The 18,875-nt window shown below is 43.7% G+C and overlaps 1 protein-coding gene and 1 long non-coding RNA gene across 2 annotated transcripts in view; both read right to left on the bottom strand.

The window, feature by feature from the left end:
* Positions 1-3,984, bottom strand: part of LOC139698537 (sodium channel protein para-like) — a gene marked incomplete at its 3' end in the record, with an annotated part of 19,659 nt that extends 15,675 nt beyond the window's left edge. Inside the window, exon 1 of the mRNA XM_071597389.1 lies at positions 3,788-3,984. Coding sequence (XP_071453490.1) covers positions 3,788-3,901 — 114 coding nt within the window. The remainder of the gene's footprint in view (positions 1-3,787) is intronic.
* Positions 3,985-4,047: 63 nt separating this feature from the next.
* On the bottom strand, positions 4,048-6,949 carry LOC139698539 (uncharacterized). The gene is made up of 3 exons (XR_011702995.1): positions 6,776-6,949; positions 6,285-6,438; positions 4,048-4,157 (listed from the first exon to the last, which is right to left on the bottom strand). It is a non-coding gene; the product is annotated as an uncharacterized lncRNA (long non-coding RNA).
* Positions 6,950-18,875: the final 11,926 nt, after the last annotated feature.

Here is an 18,875-nt window from a genome sequence, read left to right as displayed (position 1 = left end):
GTGAATCCCAAAATGCAAGTCTTTCTTATTTGTTTTCTATGCACAAATATTTTCCTTCCTCTGCCGAGTACTGTTTCACCAGTCATCACTCTTTCCCCCTACATATTTCAGTGTAAGTGTCTGTAACTGAATTTGAAAAGTTCTGATCGCTGAGTCACAGACTGCAAATTAAAACTGAGGAATCAATGCCCATCTTTGATTGTTGCCAATGCAATATCAATTACATCAAATGAGGACGGATTGGAACACTTGGAAAATTTATGCATGAATGGTAAAATGTAAAGTTCCCACAAATGGGAGACTACAATGATTAGACATTGCCTGCTATCCATCTCCTGTGTTGCCAGCATCATCTGCCATATTTCCCGGCCCATAATATACGCTTTATTCCTTCCAAGTGTGCCTAAACATTAAAATTAGCCTGCATCTTATGGGCCGAGGGTACACAAGTATAATTTTGAGCCATAAGCACCAGCCGTTTGACTAGAAAAACATTAACTATTAAGTATATTTTATTCCTACCAGGTATAGAAAATGTTTACCATTATTATAAATGTCAACAATATCATGGTTTTGAGTCAGCAGTAAGCAGCAGAGTTTTTATGTTTTGCTGAAACTTCTACCTAAAACACTTCGTAAGTAAATGGTTAATGTATATACCAAGGAGCATTTAGTTTCATCTCATCTGTGGTGCTGCCACTAAACTTAATATTCATTGGATTAATGGGGATTTTGCCCCTCAGCTAACACTAATATTCATTGTATCTTTCCCAATAAACTCAAGAGACAATAGGCTTTCAACCTTAATTAGCGTGAAAGTGTTGTAATGTCATAGATATTGGTGGATTTTAGTAAACATTTTGGAAACATTAAAATAAAAGCAGAAACTAAGTGTATCTTAAAGTGGAAAAATGATTAAACCTCATGGGATCTTGCTAAAATATTATGATACAGTATTGCATTTGAACTATAATTATCGAAGTAGGATACCGTAAATTGAAAAAAGGCAGGTAAAGACTTTTAGGCCCAGTAATGATGAATCTCAAGGATTCTTCAATGAATGAAAATTAAAATAGGTGTAGGTGCTAATTTTGTAATGTAACAACTCAATTTTCTTCATATTTAGTGTTTACATAAAAAACAATTTGATCTTTCCTGTCTGATCCAAGTATTTTTTTAATATTTTGACTTGAAAAATCAGGGTGCATCTTATGCCCCTGTCAATATGGTAAGTGTTAACCCTCTTAGTGCGGCGGACCGATATATCGGCTTTCGTATCCCTGGCGAAAAGTGCAGCGGGCCAATATATCGGCTCTTGCGTAGGCTATTGTTTAAATCGTTGTAACTTATGGTTTTTTCTTTAATAATTTATGGTTTTTATGCTATCGATAGGCTGATTCCATAGAATTACATAACTAATTTTTTAATTTTTTATTAGCAATTTTAAATGCTTTTCAAAAAGTATAATTCTTACTATAATTTTACGTTCAGTTTTGTGCATGTCGGGAAGCTCAGCCTAATTGCTCGTTTTTTTTCTGAGTGGTCTTTCCACTATGAAAAGCCACTGAAAGGCTACTAATCTGTTTTCATCTGTAATCTCTTGAATGTGTTATGGTGTGGTGGTGTTGATATATAGCTGCTTATTCAGACTTTGTTGATACGATGGAAATGAGAGCACTGCTTTGTAATCATTTTGGTTTCTCTTGTCATCCATCCTATTTCATCATTTGCGCCCTGTGCATTGGATTACATTGTCAGCAGTTCTCTGTGAGTTAGAACTTGGTTTTTTTCTGCCTTTAGATTGTAAGCACATTGCCGCAGTCTCAAGGAAAGGGGAAAAGTCCCAATTTGACTCAGTGAGATCAGCCTTTTCAAAAAAATCGAACTATGCAGAGGCTGACAAAAAAATTTGCAATTCACTGGTTTTTCTTTATTTATTTATAATTTTTTCTACATGTCTTTTTGATTCTTTATTATATTTAAATATCGTAGTTTTATTGAAAAATGTTTTTAAAAAAATATTAGTATTGTGTCTAAAAATCGAAATATTATTGCTAAAAAAATATTCTTCAAACTTCAAACTGTAATAATTACATTTATTTTTCAGATGATGTAAATGTATTACATCATAATTAACTACAATATTTTATTTTAAAATAAAAAAACTGCACATGGATATCTAAACAAATAACTTCATAATGTTTTTTTTCCTAAGGTGATACATTTTCTTAAATTACCCTTCGCACTTCTCACTAGTACCCCTGGAATCCCCGCAGCACTAAGAGGGTTAATATCACTCCAGTCACCCTTGCAGACATAGCTGCAGAAGCCAAATGCTTGCTTCCTTACAAGTATTTTATAAGTTGAGTTAATTGCAGAGGGGGAGGAAAGAATGGACCATTGGAGCATTGTTAGCAAATATCCAACTTTTTACCGTGAAGTGAGGCATTTTTAGGAATTAGAGGAGTGGCATACTACGGAAGATTCACAAGAGGCTCTGTGATTTCATTTTTGAGTATTTGGAGGGTTGAAACTTAAAGATTTACTGCGGCAGGTCACATTAAAGGAAATAAAAATGAAGCCCTTGTACCAGAGCCATCTTCAAAGGGGAGTTAATAGTAGATGTGGCAATAATGAAAGAAGAATTATTCTTCTTTGTTGACATTCTATTATTTCTAGAATTGTCAATTCTCTATCATAGAACCCTACTTATCTTAAACTAAATGGATAAAGTTTCTAATAGTTTGAAGTAATTATCATAACATTTGCTTGTTTGGTATTATAGATAACCACATTAAACATTCTGGCTTGCCCTAAGAAACAAACCAAAGAATGACAATCTAATGAAATATCCAACATAAAGGTAGGTACATTGTTTAAAGTATAAGAGTAACATAGAAATTATTTAGGTATATTTAATACCTACACTTCAACTAATAGGAAAGCAATGTGATATGGTATGGATAAGATAAATAAAACGCAACCTTATTTAAAAGTGATGCAAGACATTTTTAAACTCTTTTCTCTGATTATTTTCCCACATTACTTTAGTCATACAATACATATAATTCTAATGTTCTCCTTGCAGAGAAATATTTTTTTATTTCATTGGAAAATGATGATCACATGCATGAATAAAATTTTATTGTCATCATTATTATTGCATTTTATCATTTTCACATGCATACCTCGATCCATTTACCGTGATACTAAAAATTCCTTTTTGGAAAAATTTGGTTCTCACCGATAACATAACAAGGACTGGATAATAGAAGTATTTGTGTCATATATCAGAACGAGGAGGGTCCTTTTACCCAACTATTCTACTCATGAAATTTGAACCATGTATTTCTTCATAATAATAGGCAAATTATGCTTTCTGCTTGATCAAAATATTTGCTATGAATTTGTTGATCAAATATTAGATGAAAGGAAATGTGATCACCTGATGATGATGCATAGCATCTAAACCATGGTCATTGAACATTAAAAGCGTTAAGTAAGTGTTAAGTTTCCCTTTATTTTTTCCCTCATCTGGACAGTGGTACATGAAAAATGAAACAATTCAAAACAATTGTACAAATGTCTCAATTTTTGGGAAATGGGGAGGGAGGGCATGGATTAGACGGTAATCTAATCCATGCCCTCTCTCCCCATTGGAAAGATTGGAATAGGCTTTCCCTCTTGGGTGTCCAAGTTTTCAAAGGGTAATCCTAAGACTTTTGATGCCACAGATGGATCAAGTGTGTCAGGAGAGAGGGGCATGTGGGAGGGCGGTTGACCTCACCTCTCCTTCAGCTCTTTCCTTCTGCTTCGCATCTTCTTCCGCGATGCGAGCCTCGATGGCAGCAAGAGACTCCCGCGTGAACGGACGGAACAGGCAGTGTTCTTCCTCTGACATACTCTCCAAGTCCTTGGAAATTTACTCAAACCTCCTCGTCCTCCCCTTCCTCCACTGCCGGGCTCTCCCTCTGCCCCCACTTATCGCCCACCACACCCGCACCACCGTCTTTCCTCACCCCTTTCCCAACCACACTCCCTCCTCCTTCCGCCCCTGCCTTCTCCTCCTCTTCCCCTCCCTCCTTCTTCTCCTATGCTAATGTGATCGACTCGAGGCTGTTGTCCATATCATTGCAGGATGACAGCACTGCAGTGTCCTGCCCACGGCCACAACAGGAAAGAGACCACAAGAAGAGAATCATTATTAGTGGCGATTGCCATCTTTTAATTACCAATGAAAATTTTTGGCTTTTTTTGATCCTTATGGGAGAAAGAGAGATATGATTCCTTCAAATACCCATGGTTTTTCAAACCTCTTCGATCCTGAAATTTTATATGCCATCTAGAAAACAAGAGAGCAGTAATGGATAAGACTGCACAAACAAAATAATATATATATTACACTCATACACACACATATATATATATATATTCCCTGATATTCAAAAGAGAAACTGGCCTGCAGGCTCAAATGTATTAAAAGAATATATATTTGAGAGGAAACTTCTTGAATTTTGGAGGAGACTCATTTAGAGATTGCTTGGTTTCTGTACTCATGCTCAGCACGTCATGAGGAAAGCAGTTGTCATCCACGGAACATCTCTACGAAAAAATAAAACTCTCTGCATAAAAACTAAAAGGTTGTGTGAGAAAATGATGAACCATGCACAAAAAACAATTTATTCATTTAACTTCAAAGGATTACATTACTCTAATTACAAAGAAGGACATTACTCTACATTAAAATCAAAGGATTATCTCAAAAGTTGCTCTACTTTGTAAAAAATTCACTCTACTTGCCACAATCTGTAAATTTACAAAAGGAAAATTGAATCAATCATGTAAAAAATAAGGAAGTAATCCATTATACAGGCTGATGAGTGAATCTCTGTTCCAGAGTGAAAGAAATGCCGGATTGTTCAAGCATAGTCTATATAGCTGCTATAATATATTATTTCTATTTTTATACTTCTACATGACAAATAGCATTTGGCAAATGTAAGGGTGAAATCTTAGTTTTGAGCATAAAAAAATACAACAAACCAAAATCAATGACAAACAAACTTCTGAAATATGAGGTAATAAGGTACATGTTGTGCATTAGATATAATAACATTAACATCATCCATCAATCTGACATGCTTTTCAGGAAACTAAAAGCAAGTTTTTCTCCGAACCTTGGTCATGGCTGCTAAAGAATTAATACCCTTGTCACTTGTTCCAGGCTAAACTGCGACACATGCATATCCATAGTTCCCATCCAAATAGATATTTGCATTGATTTTAATGAGTGCTTAGGGTCAGTGTTGGAGGCACAGAGATGGGAAGGTGAAGCAGCCACCTGCCTAAACCTTTAAAGTCTGACCCAATACGCATTGCCAAGACTGGCTTGCTCCCAACATCAATTACAGGGGGTGTATGAGGCTAGGTGAGATGCCTTGGCCTAATCAAAACCAAGTTAAGAGTAGTTACAATAACTTTTTAACTTTTCTTTTAAATGAAGGGAACAAAGTCTTTTGGTGAGATAGTCTAGGAACCAGAAATCATCACAGCAAAATTATTTTTTCCTATCCAAAATGTTTCATGTCTATGTCCCTGGTCTTACACTCCTCTGACTATTCTCATTTGACTTTTCCACAGTCTTCAACCCCTTTTATCCCCACTTGCCATCTGATCCCTTCCACAGCTCCTCCTACCAGAAGTCCGTTCAGACATGCCTCTTCCCATGAGCATCCCCTCATTCTTGAACATGTATGCTTATATTATGATATTATAATGCAAACTGGCTGTTTAGCTTTTGTCACCATTGGTTTTGATGCGCAACTCACACATTGACCACTACTTAATTATATCCTAAATGAAAAAACAGAGCTTTTATAAATTTCATAATATGGTACTCTGTAAATAGTACATAGCAAGGGGTTCATCCATATCAGCTATACAATATGTATCAAAGAATCGCACACACATGCTGTAGTGAATGAAAGACAAAACTACAAAAGACTTCCTTTATAAGAGACAATGGAAACTTATATTCCTAAAATTTGTTTAGAGAGGACCCTTGCAAATAATTTCTACCATCTGCAATTCACTGAAATTAATAATGGACTGCCTAATAATAATGTCTTGGTATGCATAAGCCCTTTTTACTACATCAGTACAAGATGAACTGCTAAAAGCTATAAATGTGAATCAAGAAGCATGAAAATATATCACAAATGTTAAAATTCTGTTAGGATCAGCCGGTGTTAATTTTCAGTATTTGCATGTTGAAACGTACTCACCACCGCTTTTCCCTTCCAGGGCAATCACTCTGGCTACACACCACTGATCGCTGCAGTTGTCCACCAACAAGCACTAAATTTGACCAATTGCACAATCAACCAGTGAAGTGGTGTTGGAAATTTAGTGGAATATGGCGTTGCAAAATTTTGGTTGCTAAAGAAAGAATATGAGAGGCAATAAAGAATGTTGACTAAGTCAATGGATACGAGAAAAAGGAAAGAATATATTGGGTGATTAGAGAGGCAGAGGGAGGAAAATACAATAGGAATGTTGGATCGAGAGAACAAGTTATATGGAGATGAATGTAATCCAATGTATGGTGTGTCCAAGAGTTTTTATCAATAGGGATCGCGTTAATCGTGGCTCATAAATGCAGCAGTACTTAGACAAGGAGCTCATTAACAATATATCATGACCCGTACCCACGTTATTCTTTAATATTCTCAAAAACGTTAAACTCAATAATGGGTACAACCTACTGAGAACCCACCGCTGTAGTCGACAGCACGCTGAGAAATCTACGCTAGATATGCCCGCAGTTACCACTCGGCTCTCTAACTCAGACACAGAGTAATTAATGGTGCCATGCGAAGGATGATGGCAGATTGAGTAAATGAGGGTCCAGTTGGACGCATCCGCGCCGCGGAGGTCAGCAGTTGACCCTTAAAAGTATCTCGCAATAAATACTATATTTGAATGCTTATCGCTTTCGCATTTCAAACAACAGAATGATCGTCCGCTTTCCGGCTTTGGAAAGTCACCGCCTACGTCGTAAACACACATTCTGCAGCGTGAGGGCCCTATTGCGCATTCATGTCAACTTCAAGAAGTAAACATTACGGAGCTTGTTATTTCCCGAGAACGTCGGATTGAATCAAGAGCCCTCGCAATTTCACGCGTGCCCATGCGTCGATGACCGTGAATTCTCGTTTAAGCAAATCAATGGCACCGTGTTCTTTATTTGTGAGGATACTCGCGCAAGAAATGTCCCTAATCTAAGGCATTTTCCCCTTCTCCCATGAACCTGGCCTTTATTCCCGCCAGTCACGGCACGGGCCACGTAAACATTCGTCCAAGGACGCTTCGGGGCATGAAAGGCGGTTTGACTACTCTCCCTTCATCAGCATAGAGATTAATCATAATTATAACTTCTTTGAGCCATTGGGACGTAAGACACCACGAGTTCCCCCAAGAGAGCAGCCCCCCGAGAAAATTTTATCATGAATAATTTCATAATCCATCAAATAGGCATAACATAATAACAGATCATTGAGTGTTATCAACTAGAAACTTACACTAAAATAGCATTCACTTCAAGTGAATTTTTCAGCTTAGTAAATAAAACTATAATCGGATTCTTATTATAAACTATGGCTATGATTCTGAAGGCCTTTTCAAAATTAACAACTTGTTGGCAACAACTTCCATTTCTGGAACAAGTGCCATAGAACCTGGAATCAACTGAAAAGAGATGGCGATTGTTTTTCGCAGATAAGGTGAAGGAAAGTATACACAGAATGGGAATACCCTGGTGAATAGGGAGCGCAATGAGACATTGTTTTTCGTTTTCAAGCATCTCTGCGGCTGTCTGAGTCGGTGGCGCTGGATTGGACGGACGAACGCCGGGGGCGGTCCGTGGCGCTCGAGGGGGGGGGGCACGCACTGGGGCAGCGGCGTAGTTGGCAGCATCGGAGGGCGGCGTGGTGCTGGTCCCGGTGGGTGGTGGAGGGGCTGTTGTCGGCGAGCGGGGGTGGGGATCGGTGGGTGTCGGCGAAGGGAGCAGCTTCGGCGGCCACCTCCAGGATCAGGACATCGGGGGAGGAGGGGGAGGCGTCGGGGAGACGAGGAGGGGAAGGAGGAGAGGGGAGGGGGAGGAGAAGGGGCGAGGGTCCGGATGCGAGGCCTCCACGAAGGCTGAAGTGCGTACATCTGCGGGATAGACGCACGTATGAACAGTCATCATCAGTCCACTAAAAAGTACGTGGTGCGTCGGAAGAAGGTGGCCCCATCAAAAAACACTTCTAAGCCCCACATAATGAGCACTAAACACCCCAAGCACATTACGGCGAATCATTCTTCACCTGCCTCCACGCCCGACCCTCTCTCACCCTCCTCCCGCCTTCATGAACGCCCGTTGTCTCCGCGGGATCGAGGGTGGACCCATCTTCGACTCAGACGGATTGCTGCCTACTTTACTGTCACTCATAGGAAATTGTTATTGAAAACAACCGGTAAGATTTTGATTGCGATAGCGGCAACAATACTGTTTGAATTGTGATTTTGGCGCGTGAAAAGCATATTATTTTTAGTCATTAAGGATTCTTAACAAAGGTAGGCATTGTTAATTTTAAATGTCGACTAATATGTACAGTGCACTCCGACTTTGCATCATTTAGCGATTGACTGGCTGCACCCAAAGTGCTCTTTAAGTTGGATTTGCTGATGAATAAAGAGATATTCAAATTGTGTGACCGAGAACCAAAATGCTCATTCATTATGGGATGAGTTGACATGTCGGCGCCAAAATGCAAACATAGCCGGAGGCCTGTTGATCTTGATTGCCGTGGTTGACATGCTTCTCACGTCCCTTGTCAGGGCTGTGCGCCGTGAGACAACTTGGGGAGGCCCAGATGCGTGTGGTGCACGTAAGGGGTGGGGGAAGAGTGGACAAGACTGTCTTCATCATCACGGGAGGTCTGACTGCTAAGGGGTGGGCTCGCACGGTCAATTATTCCCTACCGCGCGGTCTCTTTCTTTTCCCAGCAGTATTGCCTTCTCTCGTTCTCCATGACTCCTTCTTGCCCTGTACCCTGTAAGAAGCCTGCTCTTACTTCCACCCTCTTCCCTCTGCTTGCATCCCATCCTTTCTCCAGCACACGGCCACGTCTACATCCCATGGCAACCTCTCCACCCACTTCCTCCGCCTTCTCCGGATTACACCCGCAGCAATTATTCCTTTCTCTATTTCCCCTTCGCCATATCCAAAACTTCTTCTTTTACCTTCCGTCTAAGTTACTCTGTTTTCTTTTCTCCACATCCCAAAAAGGCTCCAATCACATCCCCGCCTCCCTTTCAATCCAGGCAGTGCCATCTCTTATATTCCAACTCTGTGCTAATATAGTTTTAATATATTTGAAGAAACAATTATATTATTAATATAAATTACACATAATGGCATGGATTTTATTAATGAATCAAAATTCCAGCGACAATTTTTGAATTTTCATTGCCCATAAATAAAGGCATTTTTTGACCGATGAGATGAAGTGAAAACTGAATTAAAATCTTGTAAATCTTAAATTTTCAGTCCTTAGTTTTAATCTGTTATTCCCTTCATTATTTACAAAGCTGCTACATTATGTAATAAATCAATACTATCAATGAATTCAGTTTCAACCAAGATTAAATTCATCCGTTTAAAAGGTACTACTGAACATATAAATGATGAAGTTCAAATTCAATTTTCCAAATGGTTTTTAATTAGTGCAGAATTTAAAATTTCAAATTTTTGTTGTAAAACAATACCATAACATAGTTCTTTCAATAATATATGTAGTGTTTTCCGTATTATTAAATTACGAAAAGAATCCACAATGTAACGACAGACGCAATTAAACGTACGCAATGAGGAAATAATCAGAAAAATTTCGGGCCCGTCGAGCTACAACCAATGTAAGCACACTTCACGGACTGCTGTTAACACGATTTGGAAATAAAAAAGCAGAGGGCACTTCCGTTGCCGATGCACTCAACCGCGCACCGAAGGTCAACGTGGATTCGGAAGGAAATGAAGCCGGCCATTATTGCAGCTTCAACCTTCGCACAATTGAAGGTGGGCACTAAATGCACTTCGAGGCCAAATCGTTTTAATGCCATCAAAGGTACGACGCAGGTAAACGCCTAAACCGGTCGAGTATGCTGATTCATTCAATCCACAGTGAAGAAAAGACCCTAACCATAAGCTTCAGTGATATGCGAAAGGGGACTATAATGGCCTAAAATGCATGCCACAGAGTCAATTTGAAAATTTTATGAAATATAGTATTAATCGCAATACTGAGGATATGTGGAATCGCTTCCTTGAGATGACGCACTCAGCAGTCAACAATTTCATTCCCATGAAATTTATAAAAGATAACACGGAACCTAGATGTTACAACGCGGATGTTAGAAAAGTATTACGACGTCAAAGTATCTACGCCAAGGTGAAAAATTTTAGATATGATACTATACCTAGTGAGAAAAGAATTAACATCACTTATGATTGCAAGATATCTTGGGCGAATGTCAAGAAGGAATTTCGGAAAGTTTTAGCGAATTCAAAAAGAAAATATTAGCGGAAAATTTGAAAGGGAATCGGCATTTTGGTCATGTGACAGAGAAGTGAGGGGAAATATGACAGCAGTTATTTCAATCAAAAATGATAATGGTGAAAGAGTAATCAGCAGTTCGGAAACGGCTAGCTTATTAAATTCCTTCTTTCAAAGCCATAATGCACCAATGTCCCACCGAATGTCTCCGATAGCTTACCAAATCGTGCCAACCAATCGATGCCCAAAATTGAAATCTGAAAAATGGATTAGAACTTTTGCTGTAAAATATTGAGCCTAATAAACATCCCAGGCCCGATGATATACCCGCTCGTATATTTAAGGATCTAGCTTCGGAAATTGCGCCGTATTTAGAAATAATGCGTAAGAAGTCGCTGGTAGACCACAAGGTTCCCAGAGATTAGGAAACGGCTACCCTAACACCAATACATATTTAAAAATGGAGACGAGGAGTAACCGAACAATTATTTCTCTAAAATCCTTTCGTGCAAAGTTATGGAACATGTAGTTGCTACTTCGATCGTGAGACACCTCGGTAATCAAAAGTTATTAATGATAAATCAGCACGGTTTACAAAAAGGAAGATATCCTTCGAGACACAAGCTTTTCGTTCATGATATTCGAATTTTGGGAGAGAGCAATGTTCTAGCGGAAGCGGTTTATCCATAGTAAACTACTCATAAAACTAGAAGCATTTGGCATAGATAAAAATGCCCTGGTTTGAGTTAAAGACTTTTTGAATGGTCGGGTTCAAAGAGTAGTGATAAATGAAGTTAGCTCAAATGCAGTAGAAGTTACTTCAGGTGTTCCCCAGGGAAGTGTCATCGGACCTCTTTTATTCCTAATTTACGTTAACGACATTGACTCCGTAGTCACATGTAAGATACGTATATTTGCCGGCGATGCCATGGTTTACCGTGACATCCGCAATCCTGATGACATAGCAGCTTTATCAGATGAACTTAATGTTATATAGCCCTGCTGCGATACTTGGTAATTAGAATTAAACTGAGTGTTAAATTTTTCGAAAGAGCAATTCCCTCCCGAACCCTTTCTGCGTTGGAAACATCGAAATGGATTGCGTAGACTCAATCAAATATATTATAGACTCAGTTAAATACTTAGGCGTTACCCTCACTCACGACCTCTCCTGGGTGAAACACGCACGGGGAATGAGTGGACAAGGTAGCAAAAAATTAGGAGTTATTGGAAGAGTAGTGGGACAATATGATGAAAAGGTCAAAGAGAAACGTCCTCGCCTGCCGACCCAGAGGCCTTGGGTTCGATTCCCGCCTAAGTGGGTTTTCCTCCATCTAGGGTTAGGGTACTCGTAATTGTTTATATTGTTGCATAATTGTTAAAAAAAATCCGATGTAAAGGCCAAAGTGCTGCTTTCGCATTAATGTGAAATAAATTATTTGTCGCTGGTTAGGCGTCATTTAGAATGTGCTGCAAATACGAGTATATGGGACCCTCACGAAGTTGGATTGGTTGCCGAATCGGATCGAGTGGAGCGTAGAGGAGCTAGATTTGTAAAACGTTGTTATTATGATAAACTTAGTAGTGTATCCAAAATATTAGAGGAGCTAGTCTTTGAATCACTTAATGGAGCAAAGGTTAAATTACAGATTGAATCTCTCGCATCTATTGGGAGGAGGTCTCTTAAGAAGTGACGTGTTAAAATGCATTGCTACCCCCATCGCAGCATTGAGAGCATGCCATTAAAATTAACAGAGATGAAGTGTAGAACATATATATTAAAGATTTCATTTTTTACACGAACGAAAAGATATCAGAATAACATTGTCTTATTAATATTAGGGTCCTATTCGTGACAAAATTGTTCTGGTGTGTATTCACCCCTGCCACACACCCTAGCGGTAGTTAGCAGAGTACTAAAATATCTAAAAAAAAATAGAAATGGTTTCTTGTCATTTTAGACTTGAAGTGGCATTCTTTTAAAAGCACCCGGGCCTAAAAGTGACGCCCAAGCGCGCTCAGTGGAAATGGCGAAGTAATGCGCAAGTAACTTATTTTTCCTGGTGCTTCGCCAAACATGGTAGAGTAGCTCATACATCATTACCAGTATTTCCTGTCCCACTGCTATTTTAAGAGAAACTTCTAAGTCATGCAAGCTTAAGTTTTATTTATGTGTTTCATTCGAGTATCAATGACGACAAATACATTTTCCTTCCGTAAACACCGTTTCCTCAGCAACCTGAGACGATTGAAGTTTTACAATCATCGTATGACGGCTGTTTAAAATACAATTCGATATTTATCGGCTGAAATAATTACTTGAGAGCGGCTGACCTGTATGCGATGCGTGCGAAATAAGTTTTCCCGAGGCGTTTATGGGCTATCTATGCGTCTCGCGCACGAAGCGACTTCGCAGCACTGCATTGCACCAGGTTTCCCTACTCCCCCACCGCAAACCGCCTCTCCCTCTGGGCACTCAGATTTTTTTTCGAAGCTGGCCCGCTGACTTGGGAGTTCACTAATTGGTTGTTTTTCAAAGCGGCCGAGTGCGGGCGCGCATGAGGGACCGCACTCGGCCGTCCGCCCTCGCGACGGTTGGGACGAGGGAGTAGCCGCGGGAAGGGGAAGGCGTCCCCTCCCGAATGCCGGAAGGGAAAAACATACTGACCTCTGCCCCGAATGAGAAACGCACGAACTACTGTGGGAAACGCCTTCGCAGCACCAATAAAAATACATTTTCGGGATTATCGCGTTACCCACACGCAGATGCGTCATCGACCCGACAGTTGGTGTTTTAGAAGCGAGGGCAGAGCTCACCTAATGCTCACTAATACCCTCCATATACGGCCCGTGAAACTCGCACTCGCAGAAACCCATATCATGGTTTGATATGGGTGGGTTCTTTGATCCCTGTATACCGCAGAAGGTTTCCCAGGAAGGTTTGGAACACGGAAAGATTCACCCAGCTCGGGCGAAGGTGAGGGTGCCCATAGGCGTCCCCGAGGATCGAACTGGTCCCTCTACCGCGTCCCACGTATTACCTCCAGACCATTATAATATTAGCAACAGGAAAAGAACCTATTGTTACTGATTATAATTATCATAAGTATTAATTTGGAAACGAAAAACCACAGAGAATGAGTGAAGTTTTCCGGTCATCGAGATATTCCTGTGGAACCACAAGCGACGCCAAGAGAGAGAGACGGGGGTAAACCAATTGCGAGCACCCCCGTCTCTCCCCCACCCCTATCTACACCATGCAACCGCCCACGCTGCAAATGCTGTCATCTTCTAAGACCCTCCCCCTCCCTCAGTACCAACTCCAAACCGCTCGCCACCTGTACCTCAAAAAATATTATATATCGCCTCTCCTGTAACTTCTGCCCTGCCTTCTACGTGGGCGAATGCACGACCGCACTCTCCCTCCGCATGAATAACCACCGATATTCCACCAAATCTCCCACATTTCTTAATTATCCCATTCCTACTCACACTGCTTCCCACAATCAATCTTTTGACGACTGCTTCTCCGTTTCGGTGATTGAAATCCTCCCCAAATCTGCTAGTATAATAGAGGTGAGAACCCGCGAGATGGCGCATATCTGGGTGGCCCAATCATTTAAACCCCCGGGCTGAACCAAGCCCACTGAATGCATCATATGGCTGCCTATATATCCCCCCACCCCCTTGTTCATCCGTACAATCCAAAGGACCATATAAGATCCGTGGGTCTTATATGGTCCTTTGGTCCTTATATGGTCCTTTGTGGGTCCTTTGGTGGGTGAAACAGCCCCCTGACGCCATCTCTTGGCTAAAGAATCGGGGCGCTTGGCGACATATAAGACCCACGGATCTCAGGGTAAATTACATATCCTCGATAGCTGCCTCGATAGCAGGACGTGCCTGTGTTCACCGAGTGTCTAAAATTCGCCGGCGTCCGAGGCTTCGGCCGCCGGGGTTTGGAGAGCGGCACTGCCGGAGTCTCTCGGAAATCGAGGTTCCGATCGTGTTTTGTTTCGAGCGGCGGTTGACCGCCTAGTTCATCAAGAAGCGTGCAGTTTGACTCTCGACTTCTTCCGCCGGAAAGGCCGTACTTTTGTTTTGTTTACTGGATCAAGACTGACCTTGACTCCTGGTGTAGAGCTTAGGCTCCTTTTTATTTGCTACCGCCGGGTGCGCGTAGCGGGGAGGGAGCGTTCGTGAGTGTTTTTTTTTCTTTCTTACCTTGGAGTGCTTTCAGTGCGCTCTTCTTCTTTTCTTGGCGCTGGCGTGCTCCATTTGATTTCTTTCAAAATGGTCGTACGTCGCGTAAACACGCTCGCCTTGCAAGTTGATGAAAAGGCGAAGCCCCCTACTCCGTTGGAGGTCCACCTCTTTACACTAGAGTCGCTGGGCCTCACACCCGAAGAGATTGTGGCGATCCAATTTGGATATAACCGCCATTTGGTATTCCTGAAGTTGGCAACTGAAGCTACTATGAAGAGGATTCTGGATAATATCCCACGAAAACTACCGTTTCCATCCAAAATTGATCCGAGGACGACGATTACCATTGACGAGACCTCCGGTAGCCCTTGTAATGTCAGGGTTCTATGTCTCCCCGTGGAGACCCCATTGGAAGATATAACAGGCGAGCTTCAACGTTTTGGAAAAATCCATCGCTCGTGGGAGAACAGGTGGGAGGGCGACAAATTGGCACGCGTGTTGACAGGTACGAGAGTGGTGCGGATGACGGTCGAAAGAAATATCCCCTCGTACCTCCACATCGGCGGCAACCGGGCCATCATCATCTACGAGGGTCAGCGCCGCACCTGCGCCCGTTGCAACCAAGAAGGCCACGAGCGCAAGACCTGCCCTCGGAACCAGGGAGGGAAGAGCTATGCGGAGGCAATGTTTTTGGCCTCCAATCCGAACACCGCCGAAGAGATAGATGAGCCCGAGATGGCTGTGGAGGAGAGGGCGCGGTCCCTGATACTTATCGAGGGTGCGCCCCCAGCTGTTCCCGCCGAACCCCCGCATCCCCCTCCACTCGGAGGGAAATTTCAGAGGGAACGAAAGTCGTCAACGGAAGAAAGGGATCCGAAGAAGAAGAGGACGGACGACATTGCACTGCTGATTTCGAGCATTGATCAAGCTGCGGTCCCTACCAGCTCGGATACACACTCACGACCACCAGCCCCTATCTCCGTGACCCCGTCAAAAGAGGACAGATCATCCTGCGTCCTTCCTTTCTCTGGCCACGCCAACGATGCGTTCTTCCCGCAATCCTTGCTTCACGGGCTTCCAACTCCCCGAGAATCACGGGTGACAGCGGGGGAGGATGTATCCGATTACGACTGTCCCCCTTCCTCAACGGCGGGCCCCTCGATTACGGTGTCACGGAAAATCAAGAAAGTATCACCGGCCGCGGAAGTTGACACATGTACCAGCAAAACCTTGTCGACGTCAACAATCCCAGACATTCCATCCTCATTCTCCTTTGAGGACAGCCAAGGTGTCGACGATCTTCCCAGGGCTCCTCTAGAGGCGGACCAATTCGACCGATCTCCTCTAATTTCTCCCGATGGGGCCCCTTCGGCAGAAGACCACCAGTCCGCCACCCCGCCCCCCCCTGAGGCCACCTCCTGGGCTGGGACGGCCCACAGCTCTGCTCGCTCGAACAGGGCCCCCCGTGGAATGCCGCCGAGTAACCAGCTCTTCGTAGAGACCACGGCTGGGTCTTCCTCTTCGGACGAGGTCGGAAGGGAGGTATGCGGTGACAACTCGAGACCTCGATCGTCGACCCGTCGGACGAAGCGTCCCGGGAAGCGGCGAAGCACTCGTCGCCCGGGTTCGAGCCGCGACCGAAGCGACGTAAGCCATGACCAGGACTCTGGTAAGTGATGTCCGGTGCCCATAGCTGTCCTCTCATTCCACCAATGAATATTATTTCGCTTAATATTGCTGGCGTTTATAGCGCTTTAAAAATTGCAGTCCTCCAACGTTTTTTCCGCGACCTTAGGGCTGATGTAATCCTCCTTCAAGAGGTAAAGGAGGACATAGTCTGGGATGCGAACATCTTTCAGGCTATCGGCAATTTCGCCGAAAGTCATTCTGGCACCACCACCCTAGTCCGAAATGACATTCCGTTCTCTCATGTTCGCCGCCACCCCTCGGGCCGAATAACGTCCGTTATCGTGAATGGTATCCATATCACAAACCTTTACGCTCCCTCCGGTGAGCGCGCGAGGGCAGAGCGCGAAACATATTTCAATGAACTTCTCCTCCCCTACCTGTATTCCTTCTCGGGGAAGGCCATATTGGGCGGAGATTTTAACACTATCTACCGCCGAGAGGATAGTGCCTCGAACAGGGATAACGTGACATACTATCCAAGCCGGGCGCTCTCACTGATGCTCGACTCCATTGGAGCGATTGACGCAGTGCGTTCTTATTGCGCCGGTCCCGCCCCTTTCACGCGATCAGGGCCTAACTCTCGGACGCGGATTGACTACCTCTTCGTCTCGACATCCCTAAAGAATGATGTCCAGACAGTGGACACCCTCCCGGTGTCCTTCTCTGATCACTGCGCAGTGATCATGAGAGTTACGTGCCCGGACACAACCCCGGGCGCGCACGTCCACCGCTGCGGCTCCGTGTGGCGCATGGACCTCCGCGTGTTGGAGGACGCGACTCGTCGTGATTCTATCCGCACCCGGGTGTGTGCACTGATCGCGGCACTCCGCCCCGGTGCAAACCTCGCTCTATGGTGGGACGAGGTTTTCAAACCCCGCATTGTCACCCACATCAAAAGGCAAACTTTCGAGTGGCGTAGGGAAAAGAACTACACCATCTCCTTCTACCGCCGAGCGCTGGAAGAGCTCCTGCGTAAGGATGTGGCGCCGGAGGGTTTCCACGCCCAAGTGTCGTCCCTAAAAAAAATTATCCTTGGCCACGAGCTCCAAAAATACGCTCCGCAACAGTGGCAAAAAGAACTGGACACGGATAAAGGGGGCCCCCTAACGCTATCTGAGCTTCGGCGCTGGATGAAATCCAACTCTGGCTCCGATATAGACAGAATCCCTGTCAGAGAATCTGCCGCCGGTGACACCAACCTCCTTAAGGAAGCGGGCCGGCACTTTCAAAACACCTTTAACAGGTATCCTCCATGGAAGGAGGGAGACGCACCCCCTCTCCCCCCTCTCCCTACGCTTCCCACAGATCAAAAAGACGATTTTTGTCGAGACATAAGTTCAGACGAACTGGACTGCGTCTCCTCCATGTTCCCGAAGGGCAAAGCACCCGGCTTGGACGGCCTACCCTTTGAATTTTATCTAGCGTACTGGGATGTTTTAAAACCTATTTTAACCCACCTTTTTAACTGCATTTTAGCTAGCGGCTCTCTGACTGCAAGTCAGAGGACCGCCGTGATAACGCTTATACCAAAGAAGACGCGGCCAAAGTCGTTCAGCGACTTCAGGCCAATCGCCCTTTTAAACGCAGACTATAAAATATTGGCGCACGTCCTACGATGTAGAATGACGGCTGCTGCCGACATCGTCCTCTCTCCATCCCAGTACGCCGTGTCGAAAACGCGAAACATTTTCGATGCAGCACTTTTAATTCGCGACATCATTTTTTCCGCCCCCTTGTATGGCGATCGTTTTTTATCACTGGTGGCTATCGATCTTGAGAAAGCATTTGACCTGGTCCGGATCGAATGGATTCTCACCGTGCTCAAGAAGATGGCCTTCCCCGAGTACTTCATTCGTGCCGTATCAACGATGTATAACGGAACATACTCTATAATTAGGATAAACAATGCCACATCGCCGCCCATCCCCGTCAGTAACTCCGTTCGGCAGGGCTGCCCACTGTCAATGCTGCTGTTCGCCCTTGCCTTAGACCCCATACTCAGACGACTACAGAGCAGTGGAATCGGGGTACGTCGTCACGGCGCCGTCTGCCTGGGCGTCGCATACGCTGACGACATAACGCTCTTCGTAGACGACCCGTCCCACATGGCCCTAGCCCACGACATATTAACGTCATACGAGCAGGGTGGTATCTTCCTCAATAACCGGAAATCCGGGTTTTTGCTGCTGAAGGGCGACCGGCCCTCGACCTCCATCGGTTGGTCGGAAGCGCCCTCGCTCAAAGTCTTGGGGTTCTGGTGGGAGAGGGAGTTGGCTCCCACGATTGAGCGAAACTGGGGAATTATTGACCATCATGTAAAATGGAGTGTTGGAAAGCTTTCACTCCCTTCCCTCCCGATCGTGACCCGCGTCCGCCTCCTCAACC

This window comes from Hetaerina americana, unplaced genomic scaffold (assembly GCF_022747635.1).
Source record: "Hetaerina americana unplaced genomic scaffold, ioHetAmer1.1.p SCAF_877, whole genome shotgun sequence".
Classification (NCBI taxonomy): domain Eukaryota; kingdom Metazoa; phylum Arthropoda; class Insecta; order Odonata; family Calopterygidae; genus Hetaerina; species Hetaerina americana.
The sequence above is the reverse complement of the archived record's forward strand: the minus strand, read 5'-3'. Positions and strand labels throughout refer to the sequence as shown.